Raw genomic sequence first — 20,792 nt, 5'->3', positions numbered from 1 at the left:
TCACGGCGAGCGGGTGCGCGCGGGGGGGCAGCCCGAGCGGCGGCCCCGCCTCGCGTGGGGAGGCTGTTCGCGAGGACGTTGTCCGCGCTCTTCCCCACCTGCCCGTTTGGAGGCTCAACGCCTGCGCTCCTATGGCGCCCTGAGGTTGCACGGGCATCTTCACAGCGTTCCGTGGAGCTCCTTGCTCTTCCACGGCGATCGCTCTCCCTTTTGCTTTGAAGGAATCCACTGCTTTTCAGTATAAACTTTTCCCTTTATTTTTTTTTTTTTTTCCGCGTGAAAAGGGCCTGTTTGAGCCCAAAAGGCTTTAGAGGAAGCAGCGGGCGGCGGCAAGCCCCGTGCCCTCAGCATGTGGACGTTCCTGGGCATCGCCTCCTTCATCTACGTGTACAAGAAGTGCGGGGACCTGATGACTTACGCCAACAAGGAGGTGCTGCTCTCCGTGCTCCTCTTCTTCTCGCTGGGGCTGCTGCTCTCGCACCGCTACCGCTTCCGAGGGCCCAAGCAGCGGCAGCAGCGGCAGCGCTCGCACCTGGGCGTCCTCTCCGACGTGCTCGCCGCCCTGCCGCTCGTGGGCTTCTTCTGGGCCAAACCGTCCCCGGCGGCGCAGCGCCTCCAGCAGCCCCCGTCCCCAAAGGTAGGTTCGGGCCCACGGGGAGCCGTGCCCTCCTCGTAGCATCTCCGAGCCTTGGGAAGGGTTGTTTGCTTCTGGGCTGCTGATTTGCCGAGTTTTGTACTTGCTGTGGGTAGGAAAAGAGACAAGGCTATTTAAAGCTTGTAGAGATCGTCTTCCCAATGTCCCAATTAAATATATGTGTCTAGAGAAAGCTGCAAATGCAGCTGGTTGGGAATTCCTGCCGGTGCCACAAGGACCTGGGCTGCCGTGGTCTGTGCTGCTGACATCGGCGGTGCTGAGGACGTGAGAACTGTGGTTTGGAGCTGGAGGCCAGCTGGCTCGTGGCAGCCAAGGCTACTGAGCTGGACAATCATCATCTTGAAGATCTCCCRCAAGGTCCCTTCTCTGAAGGTCCCAACCTTAAGGATTCTGTGATCCTCCGATCTTTTCCAACCCTAATGACACAGCACCCCTGGGAGCGCTGCCGTGGGCCGTGTCCTGGGCTTGGGTTTCACCGATGCAGTCGCGTTTTCGCTGCTCTCAGCGCCCGGTGCTGATGCATCCGTGGGAGGGCAAACAGGGCTCCCTTCTCCCTGCTGGGATTGGCAGGCATGACTTGCAGACTCGCACTGGAATTGCAACTTATTTTGCACTTTGAAGTGTATGCCATTAGTTGGTATTGGGGAGATACCGTAACTATATTTGGTCTTGAGATATCAGAGATATTCATAATAATTTGGTGTATATAATATAATCTGATGTACATCAGTTCTTGACAACTTTAATTGTAGGCATGTAGTAAGCTTGCACATAGTTTATGGACTGATTCTTAATTTTAGGACTGATTCTTTATAACATTTACTAATTAGCTGTTTCTGCTGATACTTTTCCATGCTGAGCGTTTACCATAAACCTTCTTTTTTGTTCCTTTRTAGGGAGTTTCACTTAGAAAGATGCTAATATTCTCTTACAGTAAAGTTAGAAACACATTTTTTCAGTGAATGTAATAACCTTTCCCGTTGCAAAATGTTAAGGCTCCCATCTAATAGGTGCTGACTGACGTGAGGACTTCACTGTGTTGCCTTGTAAATCAAGAAGATAGTACAGCCTTGCTTCATTGCCTTTATAGGGACTTACCTGTCACCGTATCTGAGACTGAAGTCGCATTAGTGGTTTGGCTTTGATCAGGAGTGCAGCTTTACCTGGTTCGTTTTTTTGTTTTCCTGCTTGTGATGTTTTGATCACATTGTAGAGGAGGCACATGRTTTAATTTTGGACAACACTAACTGGAAGATGCTCCCCAACCAACAGAGGGGCACTCAGTCTGTCAGATCTAGTAGACTTGGTCCAAAGTTCCTCTTGAAGTTCAAGTCCCCCTTTAGGAAGTTATAATGAATTAATTATAATGTTTATTTGAAAAAAAATGAAAGTTTTCAGAAATTCTATATGTGCATTTTATAATTTTGTTGACTTTCCTTTCTAAAGGGCAGAAGAGAAGTAAACTTCTCAGAATTACATATGACAGAAACTGCTACAAATACAACGTTATCACCTCAGTATGATCCAGAAATTATCATTGTGGGTTCAGGTGTCCTTGGTTCTTCTTTGGCCACGGTGCTCTCGAGGGATGGAAGAAAAGTGACTGTTATAGAGAGGGATCTGAAAGAACCTGACAGGATAGTTGGAGAACTCTTACAACCCGGAGGTTTTAATGCCCTTAAAGACTTGGGTCTTGAAGGTAAGTGCATTTCAAGTGCAGATACATCTGTAACGCAGAGGTTAGGACAGTCCATTTCTTATTTACAGAAAGCATGCCTACAGAGAAAACAAAAAAAAATACAATATTTGCTGTATTTAAATTAAAAATGCCTAAGTGTTTTTAGTCCACAATGTTGAACATATTCTCCCCCCAGAATAACTCTTTTGATGAAGAGAATTTAACTCTATGTAAARAAATATTTTAATAGACAATTAAACTTCTTGAAACACATTTTTTTACCCATATATTGTTACATTCTTTGCAGATACAGTGGAAGGTATCGATGCACGAGTAGTAAATGGCTACATAATTCATGACATAGAGAGCAAGTCAGAGGTTGAAATTCCTTATCCAACATCTGACGACGGCCGTGTGGTTAGTGGGAGGTCATTTCACCATGGCCAGTTCATCATGGGTCTCCGAAGGGCAGCTATGGCAGAACCAAAGTAAGTCAACTAGTAATAGTGACCATGACATCTCCTATTCCTGAAATCTAGCAGCATTTTTCCCAGCATCATGAGGGTTTACAGTCCATTTCATTCTATCTGAACACAGAGGCCTCCAATTCACAAGACTCATCCCAAAGCACCTATACTTGGTTTTTGTCTTTTCTGTAGATGCCAGGTACACGAACTGACTGCACTTTATATTACTCTCTGGGACGAGTTAATCTTTAAATTCAAGGAACTGTAGGCTTCAAACACGATGCTAAGTTCTGGCCAATGTAAAGGAACAGTTTGAGTGGAAAGGCTGGATTCTTCTGTAGTGATTGTTGTTTGTTTGTTTTGAACAAAGGAAGCCACCTCCTTTTCGTAAAGAGGATGCATAGAGCTTCTTAGACTGCTTGTGCTTTTTGTAATAACAAAGTAGAGAAAAGAGATAGAATGGCAAAAACAAGTAGCTGGAAAGAGCAATTTTCAGTAACTTCTGTGTTTTAGAATACTGCAGACCCTCCATCTTACTGAAAAAATAGAAATTGTAGTATTTGATATTTGTATATGCTGTTTTCTGTGGATTTTTTTTTTTTGCTATAAATTATGTTTACAGTGGAAATAAAGCCATTCACGTTTTATTTATGCATCTTTTTTCTCAACTGGAAAATTGTTTGCTCCCATCATTTATGTTACATTTTATTATTTATGAACTATGAAAGTCAGCAGTAAAAGATAGGAAGTCTGCAATTCAGTTAAGATTAATGACAACTGCATTTGCTATCTCTAAAGGCTTTCGTATTAGGGCTTCAAAGTTGGTGAAATTTGGGCACATGTTCATTCAATTTTTGGAAGGCCCCAGTAGCTACACAAAAATTTTTGAAGTAGAATTTACAAGAGCTAATGTTGGACTTGAATTCTGTCCTTATGAGACTTGACTTGTGAAGTTTGACATGGTAAGTGTGCTTTCCTGTACCTAGGAGCTCAGGTTGCGTGAAGTTTAGGTGTGGCAGTGAAATTTTGTGGCAGGTAATAGGCATGAATATGCCTGTTCCCTGTTGTTTGTGGGCATGTGAGTTAGGGCACCCACCTTGGATGTGGGAGATTTGCTTTGAAATTGCTGTGTCGGCTGAGATGGAGCAAAGATAGGAATCCGACTGCCTGCATTCCTATGAGAGTCGAAACGTCATTCCCACGTGGATCTTTATCCTGCTTTTCTTAAGTTGTTGAACTCCAAATGGATATAAAAATTTTCATGACCTAGAGAAAGAAGAGTGTTAGTTTTGAGTTGCTGAGAGTGTGTCAGAACTGCTAGGATCAGGTCTAACAGCTCAGACTCAGGAACAAATTTAGGTGGACAGTTATTTTATATTTGAAACCTGAATAGCCCTTGCTGTGGGAAATGAAGGCAAGGAGTGGAATGGAACATTCCCTTAATGCTCCATTAAGGGAATGGAACATCTCTCGTATGAGGAGAGACTGRGTGAACTGGGCCTGTTTTCTCTGGGGAAGAGAAGGCTGAGAGGGGATATGATTAGCATGTATAAGTTCATGAAGGGAGAATGCAGGGAAAAAGGGGACAAGCTCTTCTCATTGGTGGCCAGCGATAGGRCAAGGGGAAATGGGCATAAGCCGAAACACAGGAAGCTCTGTCTCCAGGTGAGGAGSAACTTCTTTACTGTGAGGGTGACAGAGCAGTGGAACAGGCTGCCCAGGGAGGTTGTGGAGTCTCCTACTCTGGAGGTCTTCAAAACCCGCCTGGATGCCGCCCTGTGCCACATGCTGTAGGTGTGCCTGCTTGAGCAGGAAGGTTGGACTAGRTGATCTSTAGAGGTCCCCTCCAACCTTGAATATTCTGTGATTCTGTGAGTGCTCAGTTCAAGCTCTAATTCGCAAGCAGGAGGAGAATGGTAAATGCACAAACAACAAACTGAAGGTGCATCCTGAATTTTGAGGTGAAAAAAGCATTTTTTTAATGTTTGTTAATGCAAAAACAGGCTTAATAAACTGGTTTGACTTCTTTGCATAGCACCTTGAAATTTTGGCCTTACTGGTCCTGTTCTGTTATGTTCTTAATCYCTTTTATTTCAGTGCAAAATTCATTGAAGGCACCGTGTTACAGTTGCTTGAAGAAGAGGACTGTGTAGTGGGTGTGCAGTACAAGGACAAAGAAACAGGAGACATTAAGGTGAGACAGTTTTGTGTTTTGATCTTTTTTTTAACTGCTGTCTAAATGCAAACATGTACGTGGCATTTTTAAAAAATTTGTTATTTCAGAGCATTGATGCAGAAATACCTCAATTGTCAGGAAAGCAGAACCTTAAAAGGGAGAGAGTTTTCTAGTGAGTACAACATATGGGAAGTCCTGTTACAACTTCATGTGCAGTTTCTGATGGCAGTCTCTGGAGAATTCACTTTTATTTATGGAGAAAGACGAATTTATTTAAAAAATAATTTATTTAAAAGAGTTTAAAATCTTTTGAAGTTACTGATAAAAAATATTAAGACTTGTTCTTTGTGTGTGTAATAGTTTGCATTATGTTATGTACTTCCATATTAACTAAGGTATCTGAAAGTAAGAGAGTAGGTGTCCATTCAGAGACCCTTCTCTGCCTAGTCATTTCTTGGAACACAGAAAGAGAATGAGGGATTTTTGGATCATTTTAATTTTATCACCATTTGGATTCATGACTAATACCTCAACTAATGCTGAGGTGCTGGCTAAATGCTATTAAACTGAGTGAATTTATTATAAAAAGTTTAGGAGAGACCAGCTTTGCTAGAATTCATGTCCTGAATTCCTGGGTGTACTACTTATTCTCTGGAAAAAAAGAAAAATTGATACCCCCTTTCCTGGTTTTAAAAAAAGTTCCTTTGATGTCTGAAGTTACATAGCAAGCAAGTGTGGGGAAGATGGGGATCTTATGGGGATCCTGATGGGGAAGATGGGCATCTTCATCCTGTCTGAGCTCAGCTGCTCTCCCTACCAAATTCCAAAAACTCCCTAGTAGTTGGAAAATCCTGTCTGAGCTTTGCAAACAAAATCTCACAGCTTTAGATCATTTAGAAATGAAATAAAGGAATGAAAACCATATGTAAAAGACCCATTTGGAAGTAGGGAGGAAGAAGGCAAAAATATTTACTTTCTTAATATATCTTTTATAAAATCTGGTTTGTGATCATCTTATATGCTTATTGTTTTGAAGAACATCTAATGTGTAGTTAAAAACAAGAGGGYTAGGGAAATATCGTATTGTTCTGAATCAAAATAGAAAGTGTTATGTGTGTATATATATATRTGTGTGTATAYATACACATACATGTATACACACATATAATACATAAATGACATTTTCTTTATATATATAGATATATATATTTCTGTTGCAGGAGCTCCATGCACCACTTACTGTTGTTGCTGATGGACTTTTCTCCAAGTTTAGGAAAAATTTGGTCTCCAGCAAAGTTACTGTTTCATCCCATTTTGTTGGCTGCATATTGAAGGTCRGTTTTACACAGAATACCATATAAGCTGCTATGTTACTATTTCTTAATGTTGGTTTAAGTTAACCTGAGTTTGCTCTGGCTCATTAACCTTGTGGCTTTGGCATGTTGCCTGTTTTTGATCTCTAAGAAAGAAGAAGAAACTCAGTTACCAGAGTCTTTTGCCTTAGCAGCATCAAAACATTGTGGGAGGATGACTTCAAGGTGCAAATAACACTCGAGAAAGGGTTTGCAACCTGCTTTTTCCCTAAAGGAAGGTCGAGTGTGTGTGTGTAGGGGGGAAACTCAGAGCACAGTCAGTATTTCCTAAAAACACCTTTCCTCGAGTAACCTGCTACATCAGTAGGATCCAGCTGCAGTTATTAGAGGCAGGTGGCAGTACGCACAGCACGTGCACTTCAGTGCTTACGTTCTTCCCTTACTGACTTCCTCTTTGGCCTCCCCTTTTCTGGTTTTCCATCCCAAGTTATGGATACTTACAGAACAGTCACACAAATTCATACAGAAGGGACTTCTTTAATACAGAGCAAGCATTTGTTACTGTTTGGTGGGTTTTGGAATCTCTGAGTCTTCCCCAATTAATATCTCTACAGTGATATACAGAGGACTGTAATTTTTCCTTCCTACAAGTTTGTTTATTAAAATAATGCAAAATTATCCTATGGAAAACTGTCACATTGCGTACTGACACTGACATGTTTTCTACGTATTACTGAGCTGACTAAATGAAATGTAGAGCTTAACATAGAAATGGTCTGCCAAAAGAACTGTAGTTGTACTGGAAGTAAGTTGACTTTGTTCCTGAAAATATTTCTGTTCCTTCCCTCCCCTCTTTATTTTTAAGGATACACCACAGTTTAAAGCTAATTATGCTGAACTGGTTTTAGCTAAAACTAGTCCAGTGCTAATCTACCAGATTTCTTCAACTGAGACTCGGGTCCTGGTTGATATACGAGGGGAAATGCCAAAAAATTTAAAAGAATACATGATTGAGAACATTCATCCACAACTACCTGGTAAGTCTGGATGGTTTCCCTCCAAAATCTGCACAATTAGAAGGTGCCCTAAAGCAACCATCCATTTTCCAGTTTCTCTGCTGAAATATTGGTATGGGAATTTTAAATCAGTTTAAATCAGAATATACACAGAATAATCTTTGGATTGTGTTGTTAGTTGTCTTTGGCATCCAAGTCCTTGCAAGATGTGGAGCGAGGAGGGGAAGTTGAATTTTCTCCATGCACACAGTTACTGTTGAAATAAAACAGTCACTGCTTGAATTCCACATTGAACAACATTTGGCACCTGTAATATTGACAGTTCAGAAGATTTACACTAAGCTCCTCTGAGAATCATAGAATCATAGGATGCTTAAGGTTGGAAGGGACCTCAGAGGTCATCTAGTCCAACCCCCCTGCTCACACAGGGTCACCTAGAGCACGTGGCACAGGGCTGCGTCCAAGCGGGTTTGGAAGATCTCCAAAGAAGGAGACTCCACAACCTCTCTGGGCAGCCTGTTCCAGRGCTCTGTCACCCTCACAGTCAAGAAGTGTTTTCTCAAGCTCCTGTGGAGCTTTTGGTGCCTCAGCTTGTGGCCATTTCCCCTCGTCCTGTCGCTGGCCACCACTGAAAAGAGGCCGCCCCCTCCTCCTCACTGCCTCCCTTGAGGTATTTATACACACTGATCAGGTCCCCCCTCAGCCTTATCTGAGAAGATCTTAAAGTGGGTTGTGTGCAGATTATTTGAAACACCACCTAAAAATGTAACTTAGTAATTTGTTTATTCCAGTGCACCTAAGGGAGCCATTCTTAATAGCAGTGCAGAATGATCGCTTGAGGACTATGCCAGCAAGCTTCTTGCCTCCTTCAGCTGTGAACAAAAAAGGTCTGTACTGTGAAATAACCTGTAAGATTAGGGCTGTGTTGTTGTATGCAGCAGGTAACCTGTTCAGGGCAATTGTTTTATGCTCCTGTTTATGATTTTGAAAATGTCTGCATATATGGCGCAAATCAGCTGTAATGTTTATATTGACATTAGACTTCAAATTAAGGTCTACATTTTAAAGTTCAGATTTTTTTTATTTTATTTTTAAGATGTAGAACAGATGAATTCATGACTACAATCCCTCATACTTATACAGGGCTTGCTTATTTTTTCTTAAAAGGAGAACTTCATATTAAAAAAGAAGCTCTAGAGATCTGTGTTTGTGTGTGATTTACACACATATGTGCACACATACAGGAAATAAATATTTTGAACATTTCTCTTTATAGAGCTTTTTAGCAAGATAATTCAAAGAGATYGGATTTCAAATCTTTGGTTGTTATCCAAATAGCTTCCCAGTGGAAGCTATTTGTAAAATTTATTTGTAAATTTTATATCAAAATCCAGGGTTTGAGAGTTTGGCATTTGTGTAGTGGTTTGTACAGTATCCTATTAATTTTTCTCTTCTTTTTAGGAGTTCTCCTTTTAGGAGACGCATATAACATAAGGCACCCTCTAACTGGTGGAGGAATGAGCGTTGTTTTAAACGATGTTAAAATATGGAGAAACTTGCTGCAGAATATTCCAGACCTGTATGAAGATTCCGACATTCTCCAGGTGAGACTTCAGTATAGACTTTGCTTAGGCAGCTTTAGATGCAGTTTAGACTTAAGTTTCATGTAACTCAGGGACATAAAATTTACCAGTGATGCACAGCTGTTTACAAAACTTTGGATAGATAAATCATACATGAGGCTTTCACTAGGAAGCAGGAAACTGGTGTATCTACATTCAGTCTGCTTTGCTACTGTTTTATTTAGTGTTTCCTCTGTTGCTAGTGCATTTCTGATGTGATAGATCTGACTAGAGGGATGAGGTTGGACATCCCACTTGTGCGTGGTACCCAGGCAATAATGAACACATGCACTTAGTTTTTCAAGACATCTTTTGCCAAGGGATCAGGAGGATGTTGCCAGGAGGTGAAGGGAGGAGATCCTGCCCCCCTCCTCAGCTCTGGTGAGGCCGCACTTGGAGTATTGGGGGCAGTTCTGGGCTCCACAGGACAAGGGGCATGTGGAGCTTCTAGAGAGGGTCCAGCAAGGAGCAACCAAGAWGATTAAGGGACTGGAGCGTCTGTCGTATGAGGAAAGACTAAGCGAGCTGGGCCTGTTTAACCTGGAGAAGACAAGGTTGGGAGGAGATCTGATTAATATGTATAAGTACATGAAGGGAAAATGTAGAGAGGAAGGGGCTAAGCTCTTCTCAGTGGTGGCTAGTGATAGACAAGGGGAAATGGATACAAGTTGCAACACAGACAGTTCCCATCTCCATGTGAGGAAGAACTTCTTCCCTGTGAGGGTGMCAGAGCCCTGGCACAGGCTGCCCAGGGAGGCTGTGGAGTCTCCTTCTCTGGGGATCTTCCAAACCCGCCTGGATGCCGCCCTGTGCCCCGTGCTCTGGGTGTCCCTGCTGGAGCAGGGGGTTGGACTGGATGATCCCTAGAGGTCCCTTCCAACCTCAACCATCCTGTGGTTCTGGGATTCCATACTTTCTCCCTTTCTCTCCTCTCTCCCCTTACACACACACACACGCGCGCACACGCGCACACACAAACACACTGTTTAATAGCTTGACGTATTAATTTGTCTAAAGGATGACCAGAGTAATTACACACTACAAATGAATTATTCAGAAAGTGTTTTTTGGAAAGTGAGAAGTATTTAAAGGGAGAATGAATGGCACTCATCTTCCTAGACAGCACAGGATTTAACTACATCTCCTAGCCTCAGTTATTTCCTGTAAAGTCAATGGAGAGAAATGCATGGCTTAGATCTGTCAAGTATTTGATTTAATCTAGCCACCTACAGCCACCTTCTTTTCTCTGTTAGAGCAGCCCAGATGGTTTTMATCTAGTGTAGCTGAAATCCACTCTACATTTATTTTGAACAYGGACATGACTCTTTCACCCATTTAAAAAGGTCTTTTGTAATTTCCTGATAGAAATATTTCTTTTCTTTTGCAGGCAAAAAGAACATTTTACTGGTCGAGGAAAAAGTCTCATTCTTTTGTAGTGAATGTTCTTGCTCAAGCCCTATATGAACTTTTTGCTGCCACAGATGGTAAATACATTTTAAAGTTAAGTTCAAATAAACATGGGATGGGGTGGAAGGGGGATGTGTATGTATATAAGTGTATGTCCAGGTGCTTGCTTATTTCATACTCAGAAATATGTAGATATTTTGTAAGATTATCCTTTATTTAAATCAAGCCGGCTCCAAATCTCCGTGAATTTAGAGAGCTGCAAAGTCATGGATTTTGTATTCCTGACACCTAAGCTGGTTTCAGTGTGTGCAGCATGTATTTGCTGAGTCATTTTAATTGATTTTGCAGATTCCTTGCATCAGCTGAAGAAAGCCTGTTTCCATTACTTTCGGCTGGGTGGCGAGTGTGTCACAGGCCCTGTTGGATTGCTCTCTGTGTAAGTTCAACACACTGGTTGTAATTAACGGGAGCCTCGTCAAGAGCGAAGAGCATCTGCTGGGAGCTGCCCTGCTCCCATTCGGTCAACTCCACCCTTGGAGAATGGTCCCCTTGAGCTGCTGCCTTTCCCACTAGGGTTAGACTGAGSTTTGGTACAAACCATTGTGTTCAAATGCTGACTTTTTTTTAAAATGCAACTAAAATGTGGAAAGAATTTAATATAAGGAGTATGGGAGTGACATGAATGAATGGTATGGAGTGGTCCAGGCTAGCTGAAGAATGAAGGGTAAAAGAGGCATCTCATGCTTGACAAGTTGAGGGTAGTGACAGACGACTCCCATATAAGAGCAAAAGGAGGAGGGAGATGAGCAACTGTGAAGAGTTTCAGATACCCTAGAGTGAATGCACAGAAATCTTTTGCTTTGGATGTGTGGAGGGTGAGTATTTGCTTCTCCCGTTCTGGAATAAGAGCTAAAGCTGTTGAAAATAATCCCATGGGAACTGCTAAAGGCAGATACAGACTATGGGCCGTGGCAGGGAAAGGGGGGAAGCAGCAGTGGCCTGTGGGGCTGTAGAGGGGGTGCAGGCTCTGGCAGCCCCAGGATGTCCCACGTTGTTCCACGTGAGGCATCAGGATCAGAGCTGCTGACRTGAGAAAGATAAACATGATTTTGAATGAAAATCTCTGTAAACTGAAAAATCCTTGGTGCTTTATTGGCATAATTTATTTGGTTTTCTTTTTGTGTGTGTTTTAATACAGGTTATCTCCTAAACCCATGGTCCTCATCGGCCACTTCTTTGCTGTGGCCTTATATGCTGTTTATTTCTGCTTTAAGTCCGAGTCGTGGATCACCAAACCTCGAGCGCTCCTCAGCAGCGGGGCTGTCCTCTACCGCAGCTGCTCCATTATATTCCCACTCATTTACTCGGAGATGAAATACTTAGTCTATTAAATGGAGATGGGGGAAGAGACTGAAGGAAGAAGACACAGGAATCACGATGCCTTTAAAATCTTTGGACATGTACAGTTTAATACTGCATTATGTGTTCTTCCCTTCAAAATGTAATCTCCCTGTTCAGGATTTGGCTTCGATTTGGATTTGTGGTTATATATTCTTATACTATATGTAAATAGCYTTTCCATTGCGATTTGCGTTTTAAAATGAGTTAGCTGTTTACAAAGACCATAATTTAAGTGTTGGCATAAGGTAGATAATTGCCAATTTTGTCAGAAAATTCATTCTTCACTTTAGCCATTGCATAGAGTGCACCACTAATATTAATAAAATGAAAAGTGAAAAATGTCAACCATATGCTGCTATTATCCTCCATGCTTTTTACAGCTGGGTAGTTCCAGAGACTGTTTATTACTGTGAAATGTTGCAAGAAAACTCCTGGTTTGTGTTATTTCACTGGAAGTATTTGCCCCTGTGCTAGGTGTGTTGCAGCTGAGATATTCAGCCTGCTGCCGTTTAAAAGGATGCTCTAAAAGATTTCAGATTGTGAAATATCATGTTGCTTTTTTAAAATCTTTTCTAAACCAGACTTATTTAAGCCAGTAATAATCAAATTGCAGTTCTCTTGACTACTGCATTGCACTTGGGTAATGAAAGCACATGTTTTTAAAACTTTCTTCCTATCTCTTTTTTAAAACTTAGGAGTTTTAGGGTTTTTTTTTTTTGTTTGTTTGTTTTATTTTCTTGGGCCTGGTGTATACACAACAAATTAATAAATCCTGCCACTAGCTGAAGCACATCAGCTTCCTGCCACCAAAGCAAATCCAGAAAAGGCTGTTTCCAGAACACAAAGCAGCCTTTAATACCCCTTCTAAAACTCCTGGAGAAGTGCTGTGGAAGTGTCCTTTAAATCCCTGGAAAAGATTTTCTCCCGTGGAGGTCAGTCTGTATTTTTACCGCTGGTTTCTCCCCCTGCGTGTGTGCTACCCTTTGCAATAAGTTCCCTTGGTTCTCGTCTGTTTGGTTTCCTCTTTTCCTTGCCTTCCCGTTTGCTCTGGTTTCACCGTGTGGCTTTTCCAGTGGGCTCGTCCCGCGCAGCCGGACGCAGAGAGCAGCACGTGGTGGGTTTCCCTCCCAGCAGAACTTCCACTGTAGCCTTTGAAAACAGCAGCTTGCCCAAGCTGTATAGAAACATAGTTTTTCTGTTGGATTTCAAAAAAAAAAAAATGGAGAAGCTGTTCTAATATTTTATTTGATGGATATTTCAAATGACCTTTTTTTATTTTTTGCAGAGGAAAGAAAAATACGTATATTTTTCTAACCGTTATCACTTTTGATACCCTCTTGAAATTAAACACAGCACATTCACAACGTGTGAACACTTCAGGATCAAGCAGTAATATTTTCAGGTATCATTATATGTGGTAACTAAATATTGCGTCTTTAAGGGTATACAAAGTTTGCAGAATTTATATAAGGGTTTTCAAAATTTGTGACAACTTTGAAAATATTGGTTCCTTCTACGTATCCCTATTTTTAATATTATTTACAGTCAGTCTTTTTTAAGAGGCAAAGAGTAACAATCGTGAGCCAAACACACCCCCTCGGCTAACTTGAATAAAAAGCTCTGATATCCGTCTGATACCTCTGTCGTGTGTTTCTAAACGAAGCGGGTTTGTAGGGTCTGGATTTCACTGTGCTTAGAATTTGCAAATGTGTTTAGGATCTTCTCTCTGAGCACAGGGTTTGGGTGAACTCACTCACCTGGCTAGAGGAGTGAATGTTGCTGAGAAGTAACGGGGGAAACGTCATCTTTCTCTGTAAGGAAGAGCAACTGTGACTCAGGTGACGCACACGCAACTTGTCTTCTGCACGGGGTGGAAAGTCTTAGTTGGAGGAAGCATTGAACCAAATTGGCATCTCCTGCCTGAAACTAGGAACCTCAGTGCTCCTCGGGAGGAGGGTTTGAGGGCCTGGGGTCCTGCCCCGCGGGGCAGCCAAGCGGCTTGAAGCTCTGTCCCATAGCGGCCGTGGTGCTTGTGAGGGGCATGGAGAACGGAGAAACAACCCGAGAAATGATTGCTGAGCCTTGTGAGAAGGAGAGGAGTGGAGCTGGCAGTGAGGGGGAAGGTCCTCAGTCAAAATAGCCCAAGAAGGGAGCTAAGAACAGCTCGTGCTAGTCCAAAGTTGCATCAGGGAGTGTAGGAGTTCTGGTTTCCCCTTTCTCCATGTATATGCAGCAGGAAAAAAGGAATTGCAGTCCTGGGGTGGGATGGGGGAAGAACACACAGGGACCACATGTGTGGACAACCCAGCAGTTGCGTTTTTATAGATGTGCCGATTAAAAGAGATTAGTTCTAGGGGGTTGTGTACTGCAAAATTTAACGCTGCGAGACATGTGAGACCTGGTGTCTGTTTGGGATGTGGTTATCCCTGCGCTGCAGGATGGAGGCAGCTGTGCCCGACCAGGGCGGCAGCAGCAGCAGCAGCAGCAGCTCTGTAGGGCTGAGGTTGTAGGGAAGCAGGGTGGGAGTGTGTGGAGAGCTGCTAGGGATGGGGAGGAAGAGGAGTAAAGTGGTTGCCCCTGAGGAGTCCTGCGGAGGCCTCTCGACAGGTAGGGAGGTGATTCCTGGTTGAAGATGTTTGACACAATCATGGGGCTTGTCTGAGAAATTTGCTATGAGACTGAATCATAGAATCACACAATGGTTAAGGTTGGAAGGGACCTCCAGAGGTCATCCAGTCCAACCTCCCTGCACACACAGGGTCACGTAGAGCACGTGGCACAGGGTGGCATCCAAAGGGGTTTGGAAGATCTCCATAGAAGGGGACTCCACAGCCTCCCTGGGCAGCCTGTTCCAGGGCTCTCACCTTCACTATTAAGAAATTTTTCCTTAAGTTTGTGTGGAACTTTTGGTGCTTCAGTTTGTGGCTGTTTCTTCTAGTTCCATCAGTGGCCACCACTGAAAAGAGGCTGCCCCATCCTCCTATTTATAGACACTGATCAGGTCCCCCCTCAGCCTTCTCTTCTTCAGGCTGAACAGGCCCAGCTCTCTCAGCATTAATCATGAAAACAAAGTGTTTTGGTCTTAGATTTTGTTTTGAATAAGCCCTTTGTTGGAAAATACACGGGCAACACCAGTTTTCAAATGAAGCTTTAAAAGCCTAACTCCGCCTGCAGACGTGTAGGGCTGTGAAGGGTGAAGCCCCTTGGGTCTGTGCGTGTTTTTGGTGTCTCCTCTTGCTCTAGGGCCCAAAGGCAGCAGGCAAGGCTGCCCTGCTCCTTTTCCTCCCTCCCTTTCACTCAGCTGGAGCAATGAGAAGGTGCTTGATGAGTCTTGGATCACTCTTGGATTTTGTAGTTTGCAACTAGATTGTACTGCCGAGGCCCTGTGAGGCCTGAAATCCCAGGCACAGCACAGCCCTTCTCTGAAGGGGTGTCTGGATAGAGGCTTAAGTCTTAAATCTGCAGAAAAAGAGGAGTGCACAATTTTCTGTTGATGTGTTATTTGTTAATGGTGTCTGATAATTCATAAATACAGGAGGCTTCACAAGTAAATCTGTCCTATCACAGAATCCCATGGTGGTGGAGGCTGGAAGGGACCTCTAGAGATCATCTAGTTCAACCCCTCCTGTTCCAGCAGGGATACTCAGAGCACATTGATACCTTTAATTCATTTTGGGGAAAAGAAATCCGTGCCATTCCTGGGCTTGCCCAATCCCTGCTTCAGCTAAGCCATGATTTGTTCTCACACTTCATTTTGGTTATAATCCAGCCCTTGTGAAGTACATGCAACCCCAGGGCTCTTGCTCAAGTCTCCAAACATCTGCAACAATCTGAGCAAACGGGGATGATCAAAACAAGTTCCCCCCTTTCCGACAGCGCCAGTTCTGTGCTGTTTCTCCCCTCTGTGCTTCCCCTGTCCCCTGCTGACTTCCCCCTCTGCCTCTTGGCTCCGGTCCTCGTCCTGCAACCCACAGCCCACGACAGACACACGGGCAGGTGACGCTGGGGGAGCTGCCCCCATCCGGCTGCCGTGTGGAAGCTCTCACCTTTGGGGCAAACGCACCCCAAAACCTGCCCGCTGGCATTTACTGCCACCCCCTTGGCACCCAAGAACTGATCTGTATCAGTGAGGCGGTGATTTATGGCTGGCTTAGTGTACGTGCACATACTGCTGCCTGGAGCTTGCTTTTGTGATCCGGACAAAAGCAAAATCCCTCCCATCCGTGGTAAATACGGGCAGTTGGTAAATTATTTATGCGTCCTGGAGTTGCGGCTTGCTCAGCATTGCGGGGCTGATGGAAAATGGTGTCAGCAGTTCCCAAATTGTTCCCGGTGGAGCTCCAAAGAGCTGTGCAGGCTCCCATGCCGCGCCGGGTGATCAGCAGCGTGACAGTTTGCTGATAAAAGGTTATTCAACATACCGAAAATAAAAGCCTCGTAGGTGCTCTGAATAGTAAGTGAAATCTATTGTTGAGGTGAGGGAAGTAACACGAACAGGAAATGAATCCTCACCCATTTTGGGATGGATTCTAGTTGGGGCTGTTCAGGAGTGAGATACGGGAGTCGCTCTGAGGGGTTCATTGGTAACTTGCACTCGGTTCTTATCACCAGTCAAAATGGTCAGCAGGGAAATAGGAAGGGCTAAAGGGAAAAAGGAGGGAAAATAGGTATGCAATAAATGACGGTTTGCAAGGGATGCTCTGCCAGAGTGGGAGCTGATGATGCTTCGGGCCTCAGTCAAGAGAAGCTGCAGGGTGGAGCTTTGTGCCTTTGCTACTGCCTTTATTTGGGAGGTAAAATGATGAAAAGCCACAGGAGCAGCAGCAAGGGGGTAGGGTCAGTCTTCAAGAGCGGGGTCAGCCAAACATGAACACCCAAATCGTAGGCCAAATACCCCAATAAAATCCCTGGTAATGGCGAGGAAGTTGCGTACATGCAAGTAGTGCTGAGGAAAAGAAGCACCTGCATGACTCAGAGGGGTATGTTGCCATCTCACAGAGACGTTAGACACTTCACCTGGGTGGTCAATGGTTAATTTTCCCACAGGAAGGTTTGGGTTGTTTTCGACTGGATACCTTGTTTACCTGTAGGCCGCCTTGTAGGCCGCCCTGCATTTTCAGGCTTTTGTGTACCAAATCTGCAAGGAAGAGCAAATGGGATGCACTCGATGGATATGTAATGTCTCCTGGACAAGGTGGAAAGACTTAGTTTGATGGAGTGCTGACCAAGTGGCCGTCTGTGGCGCTGGCCGCGCTCCGTGGCCGCGCTCTCGGCTTGGCCGCGCTGTGCTGTCCGCGCGTCCCGGCCACGCGGCGGTGACGAGCAGGGCTCGCTCCCTGCGGCGGCGCGCGGGGCTGCCCCGCTCTGCCGTGCCGGGTGTTCTCGGGGTGCGAGCCCTGCTGCGCTCGGTGCTTCCCCGGGCAGCGAGCCGGGCCTGGCGCCTCTCCCGAATTGCAGATCAAAGGCTGAAATCCAGGACCCAAATGCCCCGTGACGCTTCCCAGGCCGTGTTGTGATCCCAGACACAACTCCTCCATATACAACTTGTGTGGAAGTGCGGTATAACCATGACCCTTGTCCATATTTCACCGTAAATATAACCCTGCCGTTCAAGTTCTAGGTTACAAAGCTTTAACACTTGCCTTATGACGAACTGTTTGCTGCTGTTTTCCACCACGTGTGCTTCGTCCTGGCACCAGCTGGGGGAAGACTCTCGAGGAGGAGGTCTGTGGTCCAAGAAATCAGGGGCGGTGGACGTGCTCTGACCTGGAGCCATTTTTGCTTTGCTTTTCAAGATGTACATGAGACAGCCTCATCTTTGACACGTGGACTGTAGTTCATGGTGGGAGCAGTTGTGTTTCGGTGCATCCCACCAAAGGGCTGTGCCCTTGTTGCCACCTCCAGCACTAGGAGGGGATTCTATTAACCTTGAGCCTGATGCTGCTGCCTCTAGGTAAGTCTTATCTTTCAGTCAGGAACCAACGGGAGATGGGGAGGCCTCACACACCACGGGCTCCCGTGGGATGCCTGGGGCCACTGGTTTTCGCTGTCACTCTGCTCCAGGCCACAAAGCTCTTGGGACACCCCCGGCCACCTCTAGTGCATCTGCTCCAACATCTGGCTCTCCGCTTCCCCGGGAGCTCCCGGTATCACGAGCAGGTATCAGATTCAGCACCAGAGTTTTCRTTTTCAGCTCAAGTTTCCTGTATTTCTATTAAATGGCAAGCTCTAATACAGCAGAGCTGTGGATCAATTTGTAACCAGCTCCATTGTAATTTGTAATTGCTTATTTCTAACTCAAAAACCACTGCTAATTGTACAGCAGGGGGAACCTGATATTAATATGCATGTTCTGCAAATATAGGACATTYTATCATAGTCTATGGAGCACGCACAGAGCCAATTAGTCTCCTGATAATATATTCAGTAAATAAATATATTCAGTATCTGCCTTCTTATCTTGCCTAGAGATAAGCTATCTTGCAGACGATACCTGGAAACAGATAGTGCACATGTGCATAAYTTGCAGGCTCCACTTGGGGCACTCACACTGAAGGTCTCTTGTTTCACTTTGCCTGATCCCGCTGCCGCTCTCTGGCACCAGGATACAGAGCCTATGGAGAGCCCCTGCTGCATTACCAGCCCTGGACCGAACCCGTGTCCCRGGGTGAAGCCTTTCCCTGCCCTGCAGCTGTGTCCTGGAGGGCTGCACGTCCCCAAACACTCGCTTGTGGAGAGCAACGCACCTGTACCAAGGGTTGTCTAGGTTGTAACTGGTTGTTTTGTACTCAGATGAGCACTGGGAGGTACTTACCAAGCACAAAGAGCAAGTGCAGTATTCGAGGGTTTGAAAGATGCCCGCACTCAGAAACGAGGTAATACCTGTCTTGACCTAGTGTGTGTTACCAGCTTTAAAAGTCTGTGTGGTTCAGCTGGGAAGCTGCTTGATGTTTCAAAATCTAGACGGGAATTCTCACCATTTACACCCATTACATCTAGGGAGCGCCTGGTCAGAAGGGAGGCTTGTGCTGGAGACATAAAAAAAATATATATATACTTATTTTTATATGTATATATGTATATATGTATATATTTTTATATGTATACATATGTGTATATATTTTTAATGCTAGAGGAGCCTCTGGAGTTTATTCAAGTTACACATTCCTCCTTTCTCCAGGAAGGTATTTCAAATGTCCTCTTACTACTACACAAATGGGATCATCCCTTGGGAAGAGCCAGGTGTGAGCTTACATGTGAGCTCGTCTAAAGACAGCTAATGAGCTTTCCTGTGCCTGGCAAACTAATGAAGAAATGGATAATGATGGTGATGGAACTCGCTGTCTTCCCAGGTGCCACMCCAGGAGGAAAGAGCACTTCAGGTATCAGGTCCTCTCCTTCACGCCAGGATGTAAATGGAGAGCTCCATTTTGAATGCACTGCTGGTCCTTTGCTCTCAACTCGCACTGCGAGTAAGGGCAGCCGGCTACGYGGGGTAGGGAGGCGCCTGGCTGATCTGGGGCCCGGGCTCTGCTAGGCCRGGCCTGGGCAGCGGCACCGGGGCTGGCGGCCGCTCCGCGCATGGCGGCCGGCACCGCCCRGCGCTGCGGCCTAGGGCTGGCGTCCCGCTGACTTCGGGCACAAGGAGAGGGAAACAAATACGTTCCTTCGGCTGTGGCCTGGATCTGAGTCCCCTCTTTGCTCTTTTTCCTTCGCCCTGTGTCTTCAGTGGCCTCCTGACGCTCATGCTCTGGATGGGACGTGAGGAGCTTTGGGGCTTTCCTGGTTTTTGGTCACCCTTTAACTCAGCTCTTATGAGGACCAGCTGCAGCAAACCTGCTGAGCGCGTTTGGGGCAGGTACAGCGGGGACATAGGCTTGGGCAGGGGGGAGAGGCGCTGGCCCATCTCCTTGGGTGCCCTGGCCTCGCTCTGCAACGAGCTGGATGCAGAGAGCACCTTGTGTGACAGAGCTCTGGAACAGGCCGCCCGGGAAGGCTGTGGAGTCTCCTTCTCTGGAGGTCTYCAAACCCGCCTGGCTGCCGCCCTGTGCCCCGTGCTCTGGGTGTCCCTGCTGGAGCAGGGGGTTGGACTGGATGACCTCTAAAGGTCCCTTCCAACCTCARCCATYCTRTGRTTCTGWGATCGCCTCCRCTGCRATGGAGAACAGCAGCCAGCTTGCCAAAGGCCGGGTTTGTGTGCAAACACTGACACTTGTAAATGCCCAGTCCCAGGCKGGCAGGTGCAGGCAGGGCTTGGGCTAGGCTGTCTCCAGGGTTCCTTTCCAAACCAGGCTCCTGGAGTTTGCTTTTCTCCCAACTGCATTTCCTTCAGGTTCACATATTGTCCCTCAGACTCCTCTTTACCCCTCTGCTGTCCCCAGCAACTGCTCATTGTAACAACCTCCTTGTGAGAGCTGGAGACAGACGGAGGGGTAAAGGGGTTGAAGAAAGGGATTCTCTTAACTGCACTTAGAGCAGTCAGGTATGGTACATCACCAAGCCAGGGGCAGGCGTGTTTTGTTCCAAGGCTACCTCATCCATTTTGAGAGGATTTAAGTGGGAAACTCACACCATGCCACGTGTGAGCTGCAGGAAAGGGCAGTTCTTCATGTGATATTGCTGCACAGCACCAAGGTGTACCCCAAAATAGTCCTTGCTTACACCGGGCAGGGCGAGGTGCAGGTGGTGAATCCTGTTGTATTCTGCAGCACTTGGAACGTCAGACCTCACATTTGCTCATTAAGTGCTYGGGTAGCACTGACCTTCTCTCCTGTACTCAAGACATATTTGACTGTAGTGACACATTAAGACCTCATACCTACACTTACATAATGCTAGATTCTCTATTCAAGCAGCAATGCTATGATGTGGTATTAATATTTGCCCCAAAGATGATTTAATCTGTACTGGGGCCACAGCTGCAGTACTTTGTGATAGAAATGGAAATAGGGTTGGTCAGGCACATGCCAGGACAGGAAGGGATCTGATCTGATGGCTGCTTCCCCTATTAGAGTATTTGACTGCAAGATGAAAATAGAAAAATCTAAATACATTTAT

At 45.2% G+C, this 20,792-nt stretch overlaps 1 protein-coding gene across 1 annotated transcript; it reads left to right on the top strand.

The window, feature by feature from the left end:
- The first annotated feature begins 349 nt into the window (after positions 1 to 349).
- On the top strand, positions 350 to 12,278 carry SQLE (squalene epoxidase). The gene is made up of 11 exons (XM_026045646.1): positions 350 to 637; positions 2,102 to 2,354; positions 2,641 to 2,821; positions 4,898 to 4,994; positions 6,197 to 6,310; positions 7,155 to 7,326; positions 8,097 to 8,192; positions 8,767 to 8,909; positions 10,315 to 10,411; positions 10,683 to 10,770; positions 11,533 to 12,278. Exons 1-11 carry the CDS (start codon positions 350 to 352, stop codon positions 11,723 to 11,725), a joined length of 1,722 nt encoding a protein of 573 aa, XP_025901431.1. The 3' UTR covers positions 11,726 to 12,278.
- The last annotated feature ends 8,514 nt before the right edge of the window (positions 12,279 to 20,792 follow it).

This window comes from Nothoprocta perdicaria, unplaced genomic scaffold (genome assembly GCF_003342845.1).
Source record: "Nothoprocta perdicaria isolate Ctin4 unplaced genomic scaffold, notPer1 scaffold_407, whole genome shotgun sequence".
NCBI classification, from domain to species: domain Eukaryota; kingdom Metazoa; phylum Chordata; class Aves; order Tinamiformes; family Tinamidae; genus Nothoprocta; species Nothoprocta perdicaria.
The sequence above is the reverse complement of the archived record's forward strand: the minus strand, read 5'-3'. Positions and strand labels throughout refer to the sequence as shown.